The following is a 20,340-nucleotide window of genomic DNA, read 5'->3' as shown; positions in this document are numbered from 1 at the left end:
AATGACCCATGAGAAAGGGTTATTTGAGATTGGATTATGTCATTTGTATAATTTTCTAATAATTTAATGTCATTTCAGCATTTTATCCTAAATTTCAACACACCATATCAAATTTGATTTTTTTTCAAGATGAAATACTAAATAATATTAAATTATTAAAAACACAAATCACCTGTTATCCCAATTTTATACCATCATCACCCGACAAACCAGTTTCCTTCATCTTTTTGCTTACATGGTGATTTTTAATTTTTTTTTTTGTAGTAGATAACATTTTACCTTCATTTGATATGTTTATTATAATTTAATTTTGATTTTCTTAATGTTTAGTTGACGTCAATAAATCAATGATATTAAAATTCAATCAAATGTTTTATAATAGTACGAATATAAATAAATAACTAGATTATAGCATTTATGTTTAAAACTCATGTACTTTAAGCTTAAATTTTGTCATAGTATTATTTTATTAAAATATATGAAAAATAAAAATATTAATATTTGTTGCTTTTTTTTATATAAAAAAAATATTTTAATTAAATTATTTATCGATTGATTAATCACATCAAACTTATTAAAGGAATTAGTATTAGTAAAAAAGATATCTACTCCACCACTTAACCAAAGCCAATGAACACCGAAAGAGTCGCACAATGTCAACTTCATGCAGAATAGAGAACTGCATGTTAAATCCATGCTCATCTAATTGTAAATCTTTCCCTCAAGTTTCAAACAGATTGGTGGAACAGAATGGCAATTACACTATTCATGATATTTCTTCTAGCTCTTCCCTTCTTTCTCTTCATAATTCTGCTAAAACAGAGCATTAGCAACAATGGCAATTTTAATCATCTCCCCCCAGGTCCTCCAGGTCTTCCCTTCATTGGTCACTTACGTATGCTGATGCTTGATAACTCACTCCTCCCTCATATTTTCCTTTGGAAACTCTCTCAAAACTATGGTCCTCTTATGTCCTTGCGATTTGGATTTAAGCCAACCCTTGTAGTTTCTTCAGCAAAAATGGCTGAAGCGGTTTTGAAAACCCATGACCTCGACTTTTGCAGCAGGCCTAGTCTACGTGATGCTATGAGATTATCTTACAACGCCTTGGATTTGTCTTTTTCACCATACACGGACTATTTGAAGGAGATGAGGAAACTTTGTGTTGTACATCTCTTTAGCAGAGTGCAAAAGTATCGTCCCATCCGAGAAGACGAAGTCGGTCGCCTGATTGTAAAAATAAGCCAATTATCGGTTGATTCTAAGCCTGTCAACTTGAGTGAGGCAATGATGTGCCTTTCAAGTTCAATAATTTGCAGAATAGGTTTCGGAAAGAGGTATGATGATGCAGCTGAAAGAAGCAGGTTCCATGAGCTGCTCAAAGAAACTGAAGCCATGTTGTTATGCTTTAGTTTCTCTGACTATTTTCCTTTCATGGGTTGGGTGGATAGATTCACTGGGCTTCTCACTCGTCTTGAAAAAGCTTTCAAAGAACTTGATACCTTCTACCTGCAACTCATTGATGAACATCTTGATCCGAATAGCTAATACCACAGAAAGAAGACCTAATTGACGTGTTACTACGAATAAGGATGGATCGTGAGTTTCCATTTGATCTTACCATAGATCATATAAAAGCTATTCTTATGGTCATCTCATCTTCACTTTTTTTTTTTTTTATCATTAGCTTCACACTTTATGCACATATATAACATAACCATGGCTTTTTTTTTCTTTTACTTTCTTTGTTATGCAGAACGTGTTTATTGCTGGAACTGACACAGCCGCAGCCACTGTGATTTGGGTCATGAGTGCCTTGATGAAAAACCCAGAATGTTTAAAGAAAACTCAAGCGGAAGTAAGGGATTTGGTTGGGAAAAAAGGATTTGTAAATGAAGATGATCCCAAAGTTTGGAAAAACCCAGAAGAGTTTTGCCCTGAAAGGTTCCTTGGCAACTCCATTGACTACAAAGGACTGAACTTTGAGTTCTTACCGTTTGGTGCGGGTAGAAGGGTTTGCCCAGGAATGCGTATAGGAGTTGCAGAAGTGGAGCTTGTCATTGCTAATCATCTTTACAAGTTTGATTGGGAAATGCCAACTGGGATGAATAAAGAAGATTTGGACTTTGATACCGTACCTGGTCTTGCTGTGCTAAAAAAAATGATCTTATCCTTATGGCTAGAAAGATTTATGATTAATCGTGCATCGTTATAGTGACTTATTTGCTGCTTAATTGCTCTACCTCGCACCTTGTACTGTTTCAACCATATCCTAAAACGCTTATCAAAGGTGTTAGTAACACCATGCATGTTTAATGAATCTGCTACGTCTGAATTCAAATTTCAGTTTAGTGGAGTCACTTGTAAATGAGGGTACACAATTGCATTCCCTTTCTTTGTCAAGCTACCATCTCAGTTGAATACACGAAGAAAGGAAGGAGAGTGTTATCGATTTTGATATGAAACATGAAAATTAGAATTATAATTGAGGCTTTTTCACCCAATAGGCCTAAAATTATTTACGAAAATGATCCAAGTCAAAACTTATGTATGAAAATGACTCGTTTTTCATAGTGTCTGTCAGCGCTCCTGACACACTAGCAGCACCGCTCCTAATGATGACTCAATCAACAACTTTTTAATAATAATAAAAATTTTGGATTCCATCACTTTACTAGGCAGCATCAGCCTTTATTTTATAAAAAATTTAATAGAGAAAACTTTTTTTAGAAAATTTTTTTTGGATGTCACCGATATATTAGGCGGCACTTGCTAAAATTTTTAAAAAAATATTTTTGTAAGGTGTTGTTGTCGTGTCGATCAGCACCGGTGATATTTTCTAAAAAAAACCATTGTAGAAAGTGTAGTTCGAAGTTTTAGTTATTGTTTTAGAATATTTGAAGTCGACTACTAGGAGATTTAAACCATAGAAGTCAATGTGAAAGAGGAAATCTCTTCTTTTGTGTCGAAATCGACATGAAAGGTCACTGTAAACGATATCGTTGGCTATTGAGTACAACAACTAAAGGTTTTCGATTGAAAAGAAGAAGGGAAAGAAATAAAATAAAATAAAAACAACGAGGACTACTGAGCACGACTACTAGGGTTTTAAATCTATTATCTACTAAAGTAAAACAGCATCCATTCGAAATTGGAAACGAATGAATTACTATACCATCTAAACAAAAAGAAATCACGTCGTTTCTCCTGATTGGTACTATACTATTGTCTTCAAGGGACCCTTAAGCTACTGAATTTGGGTGTAGCCAGGGGGCTCCCATGCCTAAAATGGAAAGATTTCTATTCATTCTTTAAATTTTAAAAAAAAAAATTTAAATTGGTAATAATAAACTTACATTTTGATACTTTCTGAAAATAATAATAATTTAATTTAATTTTTTAAAAATTATAAAAATATAAACTATTCAAATAATAAAATTATACTTTTATTATTATAAATTTTAAAATTTAATTTCCAATCCCTAAAATAATTTTGGCTTCGCCGGTGATTCTCAGCTTTAATATTGGCTTTACAATTATCTCTTAAATCAAATTAGATTCTGATTAAAAAAATTATGTAATATAAATTTATAAAATTTTAAGTTTAATAATAAATTTGGCCATTAACGTTTATATATTTCATCAAATGGCCTTAATTGTATTTTTGAGTTTTTTGCCATCAACCTTTATTCTTTTCTTTTAAATTATTTTTAAAAATATTTGATGAAAGTATCGTTAAAAAATTAATGGGATGATGTGGAATTTCATACGTGTAATATTTTTATTAGATGTAATTTATTACTTAGGTAACTCAATAGATAATTACATGTGAAAATAATAAAATAAATAAATCATACATGAAATTAAAAATAATAATAACTCTTAATTTAAAGAAAATAAACTTAATTATTTAAAAAGTTTCAAAATGCATGTGTTTGTTTATTGAGAGGTCTCAAAAGATAATTAATAAATCTAATCGAACATATTGAATATGTGCATTCATTTTAAAACTCGTTTTAGATAATTACATTGATTTTCTTTAAATTAAGAGTTGTTTTTTAACTTCATGAATTATTTATTTATTTTATTTTATTTACATGTAATTATTTATTTTATTATTTTATGAAATTTCACATCATCCCGTTAACTTTTTAACGGTACTTTCATCGAATCTGTTAAAAAACAATTTGAAAAAAAAGAATAAAGATTGAAGACCAAAAAGACTAAAAATACAATTAAGGTCATTTTGACAAAACATGTAAATGTTAGTGGCCAAAATTGTTATTAAGCCAAAATTTTGATATAAAGATCAAATGTGGATTTGGTTAAAGTTGTAAGTAGAAATATCGAAAATCATGATGTTTTGAGTTTAAATATTATAATTTTCATTATGTGTATGTAACTTTTAAGGTTTATCAAAATATAAAACAACACAAATATTTTCAAAAATAATGTTTGTTGCTTTGTAAAAGATAAACTTTGGATATCGTATAACTCTTGTTTTATTGATAATTTTGCTTGTTGAGTTGCAATCAGTATTAGTGTTATTTAAGTATAAAGGTTTTTATACGTATTTTCAATTTGTTGGGAAATATTTATTTTAATGTTTTTATCTATTTAATGTATTATTTTTTATATTTATTTTTATATAAAAGATAATTTAAAAAAATTAATACGGGCGAGGTAGACCGGGATCGGGCCTAGAAAATGGACATGATTTTTTGCATTGATCCAGCCCGACCCATGATCAGCTCTAATATTATATCATATACATATATTATATTACATAGTATTAGACTCCAAACTGACATGGACAACCTTTTTTTTATTTGGTGAATTACAATAACATGACAAAGCCCAAACAACCAACGCAATTAGCGCGACTCGAACCCACATGGCAATTTTTTATTGATATTGCATATATATTTTCTTTAATATCAATTCAAACTTAATAATGACATTGCTTATAATTTTTTACTAAAAATATTTTATTATCTATTTATATATATTTTTAAAAATATTTAAAAAATTCATAAATATAAATTCAATTATAAATGCATAAAAAGAAACCGAATCTAATTTAAAATTCAAATAATTTTAGTAATATTATGTTATTTATTCCTTTTAACAATTAGTTTTGTTGTATGATATTAATATTAGTTTTAATGTTATGAATATTTTTAATTTAAATAAATATGATTTCACTAAAACATTATTTCGTCTAAATGTGAATGCGTGTAATCAATTACAATTAATACAAAATTCAACTCTTATTTTTACTTATTATAATATTTATATTAATATACTTATTTATTTCATACATTATCTATTCTCTTGCTGACCTAACCTACAATCAAGCTTCGCAGCTTCGCATAGGGTAGTTTAAGAGTGCAGTCGCCTAGGGTCCAAAGTTAGAAAGAGTTTAAATTTTCTTTTTTAGCTTTTAACGTGAAAAAAAAAATTTATTTTTTAAATTTTCTGATTAACGCTTCATAGCAAGTAGAACAATTCCTAATTTAATATAATTTTACCATATTTAAAATTTCATTCTTTAACATACTTATTTGCTCATTTTATTTCTATTATTCACATGTAATCACACGTTTCAAATCAGATACAATTATTAATTATATTTCTCTTCAAAAACCATTAATTTAAAATAAATATTAATATCTACAGAATACTCATTTTAAAACTATAAATTATCTGCATCGTACGGGTAAAAAATTATGTATTATATTCTAAATAATTTATACACGCAATAAATTCATGTATCGTATCGGTAAGAAAATTATAATATATATAATGACCTTTTCATGACTATTTTTAAAATATGTATCTCTTACTATATAAATTTTGATTTAAGTTAAATTATACAAAATAAATTGTTTTAGAATGCTACTTTTTATTAATGTTGTAACAATATTTTCCAAATTTAATTTGTCATGCGAGACATTTACAATGTTGAAGGAACAAAAATTATTGGTTATATATATAAATAAATTATTTGCTTACATTTTTTTATTTTTTGTTTTAAATATTATTATATACGTTAAGCTTAAGTATTTTTAAGTTATTTATATCTTTTAAATAGTATTTTATTAACATATTTAATTAATATATTATTATTTAAATAATAATTTTATGAAATATAATAACAATATGTGCATTGCACATGATACAAAACTAGTTATATAAATAATTAATTGTAAATTTTAAGACTGTTTTAAAAAATCTTTTATAACATTATAATAAATTATTTAGTGCTCATAATATTTAAAGTAGTACATACAATCAACCCACATGAGCTTAATATAAAAATAACATAATATAATATAATATAAACTTAGAGAACAAACTGAGTTGGACTAAACTCAAGCTTTGAATATTGAAATCTGAACTCGACCAATATTTTAAATGGAATTAATTTTTTTATACCTATTTTTTAGGTTTAATGTTTTGCTCAAACTCTCTTAATTTTTGGGCATCTTTAAACTTGGACGAATAGCTACACTTATTAAGTCTACTTCTCGAATGCTTTGGCGGAAGCTTTTGTTGAACGACAATGCGTGTTCATGTGGCGGTTGTGATTGTTTTCTTTAATCTGTGGTTTCTATGGCTGTTTGTCTCTTGTTTTCTGTTATGTTTTTGCTGTTTTGGCTGATTTGTACTGCGATTTCCTTTGATTTTGCCGCTGGTCAGCTTGTTACTTTTGGTTGGACCTTTACCCTGCTCCTTTGTTGACATGAATTCTTTACGCTTAGCAAAAAAAAAAGGGTGATGGCAGTACAAAATTCATAGGACTATCAAATGTTTGCACTGTCAAGAGTCAGATATGGATGCATGCAACAAAATTCATATGTATGTAATGTGAGGAATGACCAATAACATCAGATGAACAAACCCTAAAAATCTTTCTCAAAACCCACTTAATGCTCTAGAAGAGGGATATCAACCGCTTGCATTGCATGCTGAAATATTAAAACTGTAGCACCCCTAGCTCGTATCTATCTCCAGAATAAGGTTTTAGAGTATTACCGGAGTTTACAAATTAATTTACAGACATTTCATTTCATCAATCATTCATAATTAAAATCAATCAAAATCAAAACATTAATGAGTTAACATTGGCCAATTTAACTCATACATGTCATTATAACCAGAATCAAAACACAAAAAATTACCGATAGAATTAATGGATAGTGTGATAAACATTCATACATCCATTCAATGCATTATTCCCTTTTATCAAATATATCAATGTTTTATCAATTTTCATACAATGAACATTCAAATCATATTCACATCAATAACATACATTTCAAACATTTAAGAATATAATTCAAGTTACGCGAACTTACCAGACTAAATTGTAGAAATACCAAAATTCAAGGACATTTTGGTAATTTTCTATTTTTCTCAATTTCCACCCAATCTGATCTAAATTAATATTTCATTCAGTTTATTAATTTAAATAATAAAACAATTCATTTCATGCAATTTGGTCAGTTTTGACATTTTTACCAATTTATCCTTAAAATATTACTTTTATTCAATTTAGTCCTTGAGCCTAAAACATGCAAATTGGCCATTTTAATGAAAACTCATGCTAGTTGAATAATCATTTATTTTCTTCCTCCTCCTCTCCATTCCACATCCTTAATGTGTAATATGCTTATATGTAAAATTATCTATAATTCCACCATTTATATAAATATATATATATATTAATTCAAAGCTGTCCACTTGAGTCATAGTCACTAAATTATTTATATCTTGAGCTACGGAAATTCGAATTAAGATCCACTAAATCCTTATGAAACTAGACTCACATATCTTCTTACCATAAAATTTTCAGAATTTTTGGTTCAGCCAATAAGTACAGTTTATTCTTTAAAGTTTCTCATGTTTCACTGTTTGACAGTTCCAACCCCTCTTCACTAAAAATTAATTATCTCTTTGTATAGAATTTAGATGATGTTCCCGTTTGTTTCTATTGAAAATAATCTCATTCAGTATTTTAAACATATAAACTTAAGCCTTTAATTATTTTTATTCAATTTTTTATGATTTTCCAAAGTCAGAATAGGGGAACCCGAATTCATTCTGACCTTGTCTCACAAAATTTATTATATCTTATGATTTACAATTCCATTACTTACACCATTTCTTCTATGAGAAACTAGACTTAATAAGATTTAATTCCATATTTTGTTCATCCTCTAATTTGATTTTCACAATTTATGGTGATTTTTCAAAGTTAACCTACTGCTGCTGTCCAAAACTGTTTTAGTGCAAGATGTTGATTACTAAGTTTATAACTCCCTTATTCCCTTTCTCTATAATATTTCCCATCACTTTCACTTATTTTTCTTCACTAATATATCAAGAACATAAGACTTTATTTAAGAAAACTCTACTATAACATCATTTCCATGCTTTTTCAACAATAACAAACTTAAAAATATATTGAAATCTTGATGTTCTTACCTTGTGCTATTGATTTCAATCTTTAACTTGATTTTCTCTCTCCTCCAGCTTCTATTTCTTGAATCTAACTTGACATTCTAGTTCCCCATTGTCTCCTTATTATTTTTCTCTCTTGGAAGCTATGAAAATTCTTTTGATTTCTAGGTGAAAATAGTAAATTTTTAGTGAAAAGATCAAATTGTAAAAAAAGCAAAATTTTCTTTTTCTCTTCTCTTCTAACGTTGGTTGCATGGAAAGATGATGATTTCTCATCATCTTTCCTCCCTTTATATTAATCATTTAATAATAAAATAATACTAAAATTTTAATAAAATATTAATTAAATAACATTTATCTAATTAATTAATTAAAAATATCACAAACGTCATCATTACCTTCTAGAATTCTCTCTCTCTTTATTTAACCATTTTGCCCTTTATAATCTTTGAAATTTCATCCTTGAGTCATCACTTAATTGGTAAAATTGTAATTTAGTCCTCAAAATTCTTCACCTTTTCAATTTGGTCCTAATTCATCCATTTTCCTTAGTTTCTAGATTATTCCACCCTTAAATATTTACACTATTGGTCCTTCAAATTTTTATATTTACATTTTAATCCCTCAAATTTTGAGTATTTACTCTTAGACAACAGAACTTTTCTCACTTTTACGATTTAATCATTTCTTAAATTAATATGTCACAATATACTTCCTAATGTTGACATAACTCAAAATTACCAATAATTTTCGGGGTATTACAAAAACAACGCCTGAATATGACTTCACAGCTGCAAAACAATCCACCGAATACTCCAGTATTCATCATACACATTATCCTCTAACCCACACCGACCATTAATGTCAACCGCTAAGAATAGAAAGCAGCCCATGAAAACATGAAATCAAATATGTATACATGTAGAACAAATGTCAACTTTAGACAAAATACAAAGCTACAAGCAAACACGTATGTGACAATTTTTCAAACATAAAAAGAGTTGGATAAGGGGACCTCTTTTTCTCATGTTTCAAACAGATTGAGTTGATTACAATGGCAATAGCACTGTTTATGAGTATCTTTCTTCTTGCTCTCCCCTTCTTGTTATTCGTTCTCCTAAAACATAGGGCTAGCAACAATGGCAGTTTTAATCATCTTCCGCCTGGCCCTCCAAGTCTTCCCTTCATTGGTCACTTACATTTGCTGGTGTCTGATAACTCAGTCCCTCATCTTTTTCTTTATAAACTGTCTCAAAAATACGGTCCTCTCATGTTCTTGCGATTTGGATTTAGGCCAACCCTTGTAGTTTCTTCGGCAAAAATGGCTGAAGAGGTTATGAAAACCCATGACCTTGACTTCTGCAGCAGGCCTAATTTATGTGCTGCTGGAAAATTTTCTTACAATGCCTCTGATTTGTCTTATTCACCATACAATGACTACTGGAGGGAGATGAGGAAAATTTGCGTTGTACACCTCTTTAGTAGAGTGAAAACGTATCGTCCCACCCGAGAAGACGAAGTTTCTCGCCTGATTGAAAAAATATGCCAATTATCTGTTGATTCTAAGCCTATCAACTTGAGTGAGGCAGTGATGTGCCTATCAAATTCAATCATTTGTAGAATAGGCTTCCGTAAGAGGTATGATGATGAAGGAGCTGAAAAAAGCAGGTTCAGTCGGTTGCTTAAAGAAAGTGAAGCTTTGTTTTCAAATCTTAGTTTCTCTGACTACTTTCCTTTCATGGGTTGGGTAGATAGATTTACTGGTTTTTTGAGTCGTCTTGAAAAAGCTTTCAAAGAAGTTGATACTTTCATCCAAGAACTTATTGATGAGCATCTTGATCCAAATAAATTAAAATCAGAGCAAGAAGATATAGTGGATGTGTTGCTACGAATAAAGACAAATCTTGATTTGCCATTTGATCTTACCATAGATCACATAAAAGCTATTCTTATGGTCATCTCATCTTTACTTGATACTTTTATCATTAGCTTCACACGTTATGTATATATATACTCATTTTTTTTCCTTTTCCCTTTTATGCAGGATGTTTTTATTGCTGGAACAGACACATCCGCGGCTACTGTGATTTGGGTAATGAACTTTCTAATGAAAAACCCAAAGTGTTTGAAGAAAACTCAAGCGGAAGTGAGGGATTTAATTAGAGAAAAAGGGTTCGTAAGTGAAGATGAAGTTCAAAATTTAACTTACCTAAAAGCTGTGATAAAAGAAACATTTAGATTGCAAGCAACAGTTCCACTATTAGTGCCACGAGAAACACTTCGAAAATGCAGCATAGGTGGGTACGAAGTCCCTACCAAAACCCTAGTGTTTGTGAATGCATGGGCAATAGGAAGAGATCCCGAAGCTTGGGAAAACCCTGAAGAGTTCTGTCCAGAAAGGTTCATTGGTAGCTCCATTGACTACAAAGGGTTGAACTTTGAGCTCATACCATTTGGTGCGGGTAGAAGGGTTTGCCCTGGAATGCGTATGGGAATTGCAGTAGTGGAGCTTGCCCTTGCTAATCTCCTTTACAAGTTTGATTGGGAAATGTTGCCCGAGATGAACAAAGAAGACATAGACTTTGATGTCGTACCTGGTCTCACTACCCACAAAAAAAATGATCTTATCCTTACGGCTAAGAAGATTCATGATTAATCAATGTATCGTTATGGTGACTTATTTGCTGCCAAATCCTTCAAGTTTATACTTTTTCCAATTTGAACCACATTCTTATCAAATGTCTTAGTAAATAGGATAAATACTTTGGAAGTCTTTTGCACTGTAAAAGTCAAAAGCAATTTATGGCTTTTTTTTTTATGCGGGTTACATTGCGTTTTGGATGGATAGTGAGATTAAAAATAATAATAGTGCGGAGATTAGATATTCTGTCAGCACGATTAAATAGGATATTTATTTGGATTCAAACGTATCTATAATGATGAGATAAGAATGAGAATTGACTATTAAGGACATTAATTTAAAATATGTTTATATATTAAATAATAATTTATATTAAAAATTCAATTCGTTAAAAATAATTAAAAACATAAAAACCATATATGTGTAGTAAAAGTTAAATTATTTAAAATAATTTTATATAATTTTATATAATAACAAATTTTATAATGTATTCACTTTGTATAATTATTATATTTATATTAATATATATGTTCTGTTATCATATCCAAAATGCATATTTCACTTCTGCTTTTATTATCACTATTACAATATTTAATCTTGCTACTAAAGTAATTAATTCATTGCAATCACCACTTTCGATTTTACGAAACTAACTCACCACCCATTCAAAGAAATCCTTAGTCATTACTAAAATAAAATGTACAATCTAATCGATATACTATTAGAAAGTGAACAACAAAGAAGAAAGCGATTAATTAAACAAAATTAATAACAATGTTAATTGTTTCTTTTGGTTACATTTTAAAAAACTATAGAAACTAAATTTTCAGAAGGACTAATTTTTTTCTTTTAATAAAAAATAGTTGATGCTATCGCCAATTATTTTGTTTACTCACATTTTAAATAATACTACAGCAAATTAAATGTGGGTTTAGATGGACAGTGAGGTGTGGTACAGTGCGTTTAGTTACTACATTTTTATGCTAACTGCAAATAAATACACTATTCATCTAAACTCACCCTAAATCGAGTAACTAAATTATATATTACAGAGACCTCCTAAATTTTAATCCTTAAAATTTTAGTTTAGTTTTCACATTTAAATGGATGTGGACAATTGCTTTCACGTCCTCCATTTTGTCAGGATACCGATTCCTTTAAATGAAATATAAACATTAAAAGCATCCATATATAAGATTCCCAAAAATCCCATAGAAATTGACAACTAACCTTAAAAATAGAAATTTTATTTTATTAATTTTTAAGTAAAGGAAGGATCGAGATGAAATAATAAATTTTAAAAGGATTAAATATAATGTATTAATATATTATTCATTATTTTTTAAGAGATTAAACATAATTTTCTTATTTTTTAAGGGAACTTAAATCTCAATTTTTCATTTGAGGGGAACAAGGCCCTTACCTGTCCCTTTGAGATTCGCCCTGTATATTTATTAATTGTTAATCTATATTATTGAGTTGGTATCACGAGTCAATCGATACTAATTTGATTAAGAGAATTACAAAAATATTTTATCGTAATTAAAATAAATTATATTATTTAACAGTACTTTAATCTTTTATTTCTAAAAACTAATAAATTTAATATTTATAATTTATTAAATTATATATACTTTATTATTTTCATATCTTAAATACATAATTTTCACATTATAGAATTTTTAATAATATTTTATGCTTTTCATTAGATTAAAAGATAAAGTAGATGCACGAGATAATATGGAATAGACAGAAAATGGGTATTTTACAAAAAAAAATAAAAAAAATACCAAAATGGTATACCCTAAGTATTATTTACCAAAATGGTACAAAAAAAAAAGCAAACAGTGAAAAATGGGATGCCACAGGTGGCACCAAAGGTGCCTGTGGCAGAGGCAGCATCAATGGTGACACTGCCACAGGCGACACCAGTCTATATATACCAGCTTCTACAGCTGAACGAGCATAAGAAGAAGAAGAAGGAGGAGGAGGAGATTGTGCCGAAAGAAGAGAGAAATAGAAGAAAAAAATAGAAAAAATAAGGTATTTAAAAAAAATAATGGATTATCTTGTTAGTATATTTTTTGTATATTTTTTATTATTTTTTGTTGTTAGTTTAGTTATTATTGTTAGTTATAAATATTAATAAAACTCAAATTGATGGTTTTAATTAGTATTATTATTGTTAGTTTTAGGGTTTAGTTATTAATAATTCTTGTTACTTAGTATTATTATTAGTAAAAACTAATATTATTATTATGGTTAGTTATTAGGATTAGTAAAAACCCTAAATATTATTTTAGTTAGAATGATTGTTAGTTTTACATTATATTATTGTTAGTTATTATTTTTAGTAAAACCCTAATTATTATTGTTAGTTAGTATTATTTATTATTATTGTTATTGTGTCGGTTATTAGGATTAGTGGTTAAACGTTGTTCATGTACAAAATGATAACTGAAAAGTATGAGCTTAAGAATGAAAAATTGCATATTGAAACATTAATTTTTTTATTTAAGTAATTTATTTACTGTTCGAGATTGTTTTTTGAGATTTTGTTTATTTTTTGACAGATTGAATATTGAAGATGGATGATAAGTTTTTTGTATGCGTTTATTTCGATGGAGTCATCTTGACAACAAGTGTTGAATGTATATTTGAATGTCGGCAACAAATAGCAATTAGATTTAATAGAAATGTCTCGTTGGATGATATGAAGGGAAGGATTAATGCAAAAATTGTTAGACGTTCTGGGAGAAGTATATCAAAAATTTTCTACAAGTTTCCAGTTTCGACAAATCCGATCAAATTTACCGAAATGAAACTTGTAGATGACGAAGACGTATAGACAATGGTCGCTCTTTACTGTGGGAATGGGAGTGACAAGAATGCACCGATTCACTTATTTGCTGAGTTAGCCGGTATGAAGCAAAATAAAGATGTCAATGCATATGGTGAAGAACACGGAGCTGAAGAACCGTGGATGGTGGCTCAAATATTATACGTTGATAGTGAATCGACTATGGGTGGGATCGATATCGATCCGAATATTACACTCGATATTGATGAGGTTGGTGGTGAAGAAGAAGGTGGTAGCGATCATTGTGATGAAGAGGTCGAAAGTGACGGTGATCCCGATGTGGACGATGTACCTGATGATATTGACGATGAAGATGTCAATAACGATGGAAACATTAACGCTTCTTCGGTTGGGAACTACATGCGACGTATTTTGATACACAATAATCCTGGGCCACACATGTCGCTCATAAACCCCGATGCAGCGCATGTAGCTGAGTTCCCGGAGCACCCTGAAATAGTTCTTTCTCACCAGCTAGCCGTAAATTTTGATCATGAGGAGTTATTCGTAGGCCAGAGATTCAAAAGTAAAGAAGAGTGTGTACTTGCTATTAAACGGTATAGCATGAACATATCAGTGGATTATAAAGTCGCGGTGTCTAAACTGACAATATATATTGGGGACTATTGGAAGGCAGTGGAAGGCTGCAATTGGCAGGTACGAGCTGCATTCATTCAAAGTTCGCAGATGTGGGAGATACAAAAATTTGTTGGTCCTCATACATGCACATCAACACGTATGACAGAAGATCATGGAAAACTTGATTCGAAAACTATCTGTACGTGTCTCATGCCAATGGTGAAGGACATGCCGACCATTAAAGTTTCGATACTGATTACCGAAATGCAAGCACGATTCCAGTATCGAGTATCATATTGAAAGGCGTGGACAGCTAAACAGATGGCAATGGAGCAATTGTATGGGGATTATGATTCGTCGTATAACGAGCTACAAGGATGGATAGTTGTTATACGGGAGTATGTACCGAGGACTGTGATTGAGTTACAGACAAGACCTTATTACGGCCCGGACGACCAGTTACAGCCGGGAAAAAGGATTTTCCATCGGATGTTCTGGACGTTTGATCCATGTGTGCAGTCATTTCCCTACTGCAAGCCATTTATACAGGTGGATGGGACCTAGCTATATGGAAAATATACACAGATCCTACTTCTTGCGGTTGCTCAAGACGACAATAGAAACGTGCTCCCGATAGCATTTGCCATCGTAGATAATGAGAACTTGAAATCTTGGGAATTCTTCCTCACTAACCTGCAGAGGTATGTTATTAGCAACGATAATATTTGCATCATCTCCGATAGAGGAAAAGGTTTAATTGCAGCAATTAGGCGTTCCGGTGTGCCATGGAGATCCGTTTACTGCATCCGTTACATTGCGTCTAACTTCTATAAAGATTATAAGAATGCAGACTGGAAGAGACAAGTCATGGCAATGGGTAAATGATAACCTTATCTTTTCAATATAAGTTGTAATGTTTTATGTTATCGAGTTACTGGAACTTATCTTTTCTTAATACGTATATAGCGTACGAGTTAGAGCCACATATTTTCCGCCAAAGAATGATTTAACTTGAGAGTGACATGGAAGGGCAAACAAACACATCTTTCCGACAATGGTTGGGCACAATAGAGCCGTGGCAATAGGCTCAAAGTTTTGACGAGGGCTTTCGTTATGGTCAAATGACCACAAACTTAGTGGAGAGGGTCAACGCTGTGTTGTTGAAAAGACGTCATCTTCCGATTGCATCTGTCTTCTCTGCTACATTCTACAGGTTGGCTACCTTGGTGCCAAGAATGTGTCAGCAACAAGTCAACCAGATGGAGGCGGGACACATGTTTGTCGAAGATGTCAGGGATGCAATGGTTGCAAACTGTCGGATGACGAGGTCGATGAATGTAAAAATATATTCACGACGTTTGAAAATGTTTCGAGTTAGTGAGACCATCGGTCGTCGACCCGGTATACCGCCTAGGTCCTATGGAGTTGATCTTCAGAACAGACAGTGCGAGTGCAGGAGGTTCGAAACACTGAATTATTCATGTGCGCATGTCATGGCAGCGTGTGCTAAAGTGAACCTTAATGTTGAACAATATGTCGATGATGTGTACACGCTCGAGCGCACATTACGTGTCTGGAAAAATGAGTTCCCCGTCCTGCTTGACTTGTCTACGTGGGAGGTGCCTCCGACAACTTTCGAGCTTCTTCTAGACAGAGGGCTACGCGGGAATCCAAGAGGTCGTCTGCAATTAACTAGAATCTGTAATGAAATGGACATTAGGGAGAAATCCAACGGTAAGCGTTATGGATTATGCAGGTTCAGTGGTCATACTCGAAGTAAATGCCATCAGCGAAACTATCATGTTGGACAGTCGTCAGGATTGGGTCGGAATTGAGCAATGCTGTAAAATTGTTATGTGTAATGTTGTAATGTTGCAATGTTGTTTTAACACCTATTAACTTAAATTTAGCTTATGCTTATGCTTAAATTGGGGTATTTTACAAAAATAATACAAAAAATTAAAAAATACGAAAATAGTATAACATTTTTTTTATTTACCAAAACGGAAAAAAAATGACAGCTGATGGCGGCACTAAACTTTAAATGTAGCTAATTGCCTTCTAAGCCCTCCTTATTTATTATTTTCTTTTTATTCCCCTTCAACTCACTACATTATGTTTAAACAAGCCCTCAACCTATTTTCGTATTTTTTGAATTTTTTTGTATTATTTTTATAAAATACCCTCTTAAATTGTATTGTATCCAAATTAAGCTATAAAAAGTATAATTCATTTGGAATTATTAAAATTATATCCAAAATGGAGCCATTTAACCTTAAATTCAACTTTAATATAATGCAAAAAGGGAAGAAAAGTTCCGTAGTAAGCATACTTAAAATTAGAATAATTAAATTTATACAAAAAGTACAAACTTTGTAATGTACAAAAAAGTGCAATAAACCCCTAAAATTGATGGTTCGATGGTGTGGTCCTGGGGGCATACCTATGCAGAGGTCGACGGTCACGTTGTGGGTGTTCGCGACGACCAACATCCTCATTAGGCGCAGGTAGGGGTGTGGTAAACATAGAGAAAAAATCATGTGGCTCGATCGGCATTGACGAACTTGAACCGGAAGGAGTCTCATGATGCTATGGATACGGGCCGAAAGTGTCGTATTCGCCCTTTTGCTCGTATTTTTTCCCGGATCAAACTTGTATGCGTATTCGCCCTCTGAGAAGCTAGAAATATTGTCATTACCCCCCAAATTCGGATGATAGCAATGTGAATCCCCATGTGAATGTGATTGCTTGGGATCTGTCTCGGGCTCTGGTTCCGGATCATGATCTGCTATAGGCTCCGCCTCCATCGGGGTCGCTGGGTACAATCCCCCAAGTCGCTGCATGTGCGGAGGGACTATAGTCGACTGTCCTCCAAGTATATATGGCTTTTCGCAACTATAGTACCATTGTATGTACTCTAATGATGGTTGCAAATCAGAAGCCATAACCATCTAAGGTTTTCGACCCATCCGATCGTTCTATAGCGCCACAAATTTTCGGTGCTTAACCCTCAATCCAACTGCGGTTTTCCTCTCTTATTGATGTCGTGAATCGCCCCAACCTCGCATGACGGATCCGGGATATATTTGATGCAACCAAACTGTCGTAGCACTCGATCCCCGTGATACCACTCGACTACATTGAAATTTATAATTGGTGCGTTAGTGCACTACATATCAGAATGAACGTATGCAGAAGAGGGTATTACAGCTGTAATTTTTGGGCTACGATATGGCATCCATATAAACTGCATGATTAATAACATGGTTATAATTTAACACAGTGTGAGTAAGATATAGAAAGTAAGATGTCACGAATATTAGAATAGCTTACCCCTTCCCCGACATGCTGTTCGATCATCAGTCGGTATATAGGGACAGTGTGCGACCTCCTAATACCTGGATAAAAACTCCACCTAGAAAAACAAATATAGGGTTTAGGGTTGGTAACATCAGTCAACATAGTATGACTACAAATAATGACAAGTATATTTTATCACCTATTCACTAGTGGATAAACATATGGTTGGTGAGTAACCGATGCCAAAAATGGCATCCGATAAAGTGCCCAGGACTGCAGCAATATAAGGCATCCGCCCATATCTACAACAGAAGGCTTTGTAGTCCGACAAAGCTCCCAATACAACACTGCTAGAACGACTGAGCTCTAGCTATACGAGCGAACATTGGTCAAATCAACTAATAGGAATAAGTACATCATATGCACCTTGTTGTTGTTTGCATCGGGCATCAGTACTCCCCCTATAATATGCATGATGTACGCTCGAGAAGCGCACATCAACTCACCTTCAGTGGCATTCGCTGATAACTGTCCAAATTTGGCTTTCAGCCATGAAAATTTTAAGCTCGTAAAATTTGTCTCCTCATCTTCTGGCGAGTCTCCTAGTAGCTGACAACATAGTGCAGCCGGCTCAGTAAATGCAGTTACTCCCGTTACGAGACTCCCGTCGATTGGGAGCCCAAGCTGCAATGCAACATCCTCTAAGGTCACCGTGCACTCCCCACACGGAAAATGAAAAGTGTGGGTCTCCGGGCGCCACCGCTCCACTAGCGCAGATAATAAATCATACCGCAAGTCGAACGTCTGAATCAATGCTGATGACCCAAATCCGGCTTGCTCCAAGTACGCCATCAATCAAGAATTCAGGGGATATCCTATGCCATTCACCCGGCCCCTTATTACTCGGTACGAGCCCTAATAGTGTTAAATTACAGAAAAAAATTAGGATAACATGATTTATTTTTATACATTACGTATATCATGTTTTAATAGAACTCGTGAATAACAAATAATAATATATTACCGTGTTATTAGCCGCATCAAATACGTGAGGATTTCTGTTAATCAATGAAGTCATTGCGATGCCTGCAACTTCAAAAAAAATTAGTAAAAAAACCCTTATTTCGGCCCTTTATTCGTACTGTTTTTCGGATTTTATTACTTTCAATAAAAATATATTATTTTCGTATTTTATTATTTTATATTATTTTAGTACATTATGTTAGAAATGTATTAATTAATTCTGTTTTTTAAATAAATTTAGAAAAATAACCCTTATTTCGGCCCTTTGCTCGTATTTTTTCCCGAATTTTATTACTTTCAATAAAATATATTATTTTTTATTTTATTATTTTACATTATTTTAGTACATTATGTTTGAAATTTACTAATTTAATGTGTTTTTAAAAAATTTAGTAAAAAACCTTATTTCGCCCTTTACTCGTATTTTTGGATATTATTACTTTCAATAAAAATATGTTATTTTCGTATTTTATTATTTTATATTATTTTATTACATTATGTTTGAAATGTATTAATTAATTCTGTTTTTAAATAAATTTAGAAAATAACCCTTATTTCGCCCTTTGCTCGTATTTTTCTCGGATTTTATTACTTTCAATAAAAATATATTATTTTTGGATTTTATTATTTTACATTATTTTAGTACATTATGTTTGAAATGTATTAATTAATTCTGTTTTTAAAAATATTTAGTAAAATACCCTTATTTCGCCCTTTGTTCGTATTTTTTCTCCGGATTTTATTACTTTAAAAATATACTATTTTCTAATTTTATTATTTTACATTATTTTAGTACATTATGTTTCAAATTTTTAATTTAGTGTGTTTTTAAATAAATTTCAAAAATAACTCTTATTTTGGCCCTTTAATTGTATTTTTTCCGAATTTTATTACTTTCAATAAAATATATATTTTTATTGTGTTATTTTACATTTTTTGAATTTTATTATTTTCGTGAATATACAATTTCCGTTTTTTCTTTTCGTATTTTATGTTTTCTTAAACATATTTTTATCATTTTATTTTTAATGCTATTTAAAAAAACTAATTACAACATGCTAAATAAATTTTATTAAAAATTCTAATCAACATAGAATGTACATAACATGGATTTTTTCATACTAAATAAATTTTATAAAATATATATGCTAAATAAAATAATAAAACACATAAAATATACATAACATAAATTTTTACACAAATATTACAAAAATTAAGTTAATACAAAAAATTACCTTTACTTCTTTTTTTTCTTTTTTTTTCCTTCCTTCCCTTTTCTTCTTCTCCTTTCCTTTCCTTTCTTTTTCTTTCTTCTCCTTTCCTTTTCTTTCTTTCTTTTTCTTTCTTTCTTTCTTCTCCTTTCCCTCTCCTTTTCTTCTCCACCCACCAGCCGAATGGTCCCCCCATTATAAGGGGGGTGGTGCCACCTGTGGCAGTGGCACCATTGGTGCCGCCTCTGCCACTGGCACCA

General features: G+C 31.3%; 2 protein-coding genes and 1 pseudogene across 2 annotated transcripts; 2 read left to right on the top strand and 1 right to left on the bottom strand.

The window, feature by feature from the left end:
- Positions 1-750: 750 nt before the first annotated feature.
- On the top strand, positions 751-2,215 carry LOC105778043 (6,7,8-trihydroxycoumarin synthase-like; annotated as a pseudogene).
- A 7,305-nt stretch (positions 2,216-9,520) lies between these two features.
- On the top strand, positions 9,521-11,315 carry LOC105778042 (cytochrome P450 83B1). Its single transcript, XM_012601607.2, has 2 exons — positions 9,521-10,420; positions 10,511-11,315. The coding sequence occupies exons 1-2, from the start codon at positions 9,521-9,523 to the stop codon at positions 11,120-11,122; spliced, it is 1,512 nt and encodes a 503-aa protein (XP_012457061.1). The 3' UTR covers positions 11,123-11,315.
- A 6,730-nt stretch (positions 11,316-18,045) lies between these two features.
- LOC105775591 (protein MAINTENANCE OF MERISTEMS-like) lies at positions 18,046-18,698 on the bottom strand. The gene is made up of 2 exons (XM_012598095.1): positions 18,273-18,698; positions 18,046-18,216 (listed from the first exon to the last, which is right to left on the bottom strand). Exons 1-2 carry the CDS (start codon positions 18,696-18,698, stop codon positions 18,046-18,048), a joined length of 597 nt encoding a protein of 198 aa, XP_012453549.1.
- Between the last annotated feature and the right edge of the window lie 1,642 nt (positions 18,699-20,340).

This window comes from Gossypium raimondii, chromosome 10, assembly GCF_025698545.1.
Source record: "Gossypium raimondii isolate GPD5lz chromosome 10, ASM2569854v1, whole genome shotgun sequence".
Lineage (NCBI taxonomy): Eukaryota > Viridiplantae > Streptophyta > Magnoliopsida > Malvales > Malvaceae > Gossypium > Gossypium raimondii.
The sequence above is the reverse complement of the archived record's forward strand: the minus strand, read 5'-3'. Positions and strand labels throughout refer to the sequence as shown.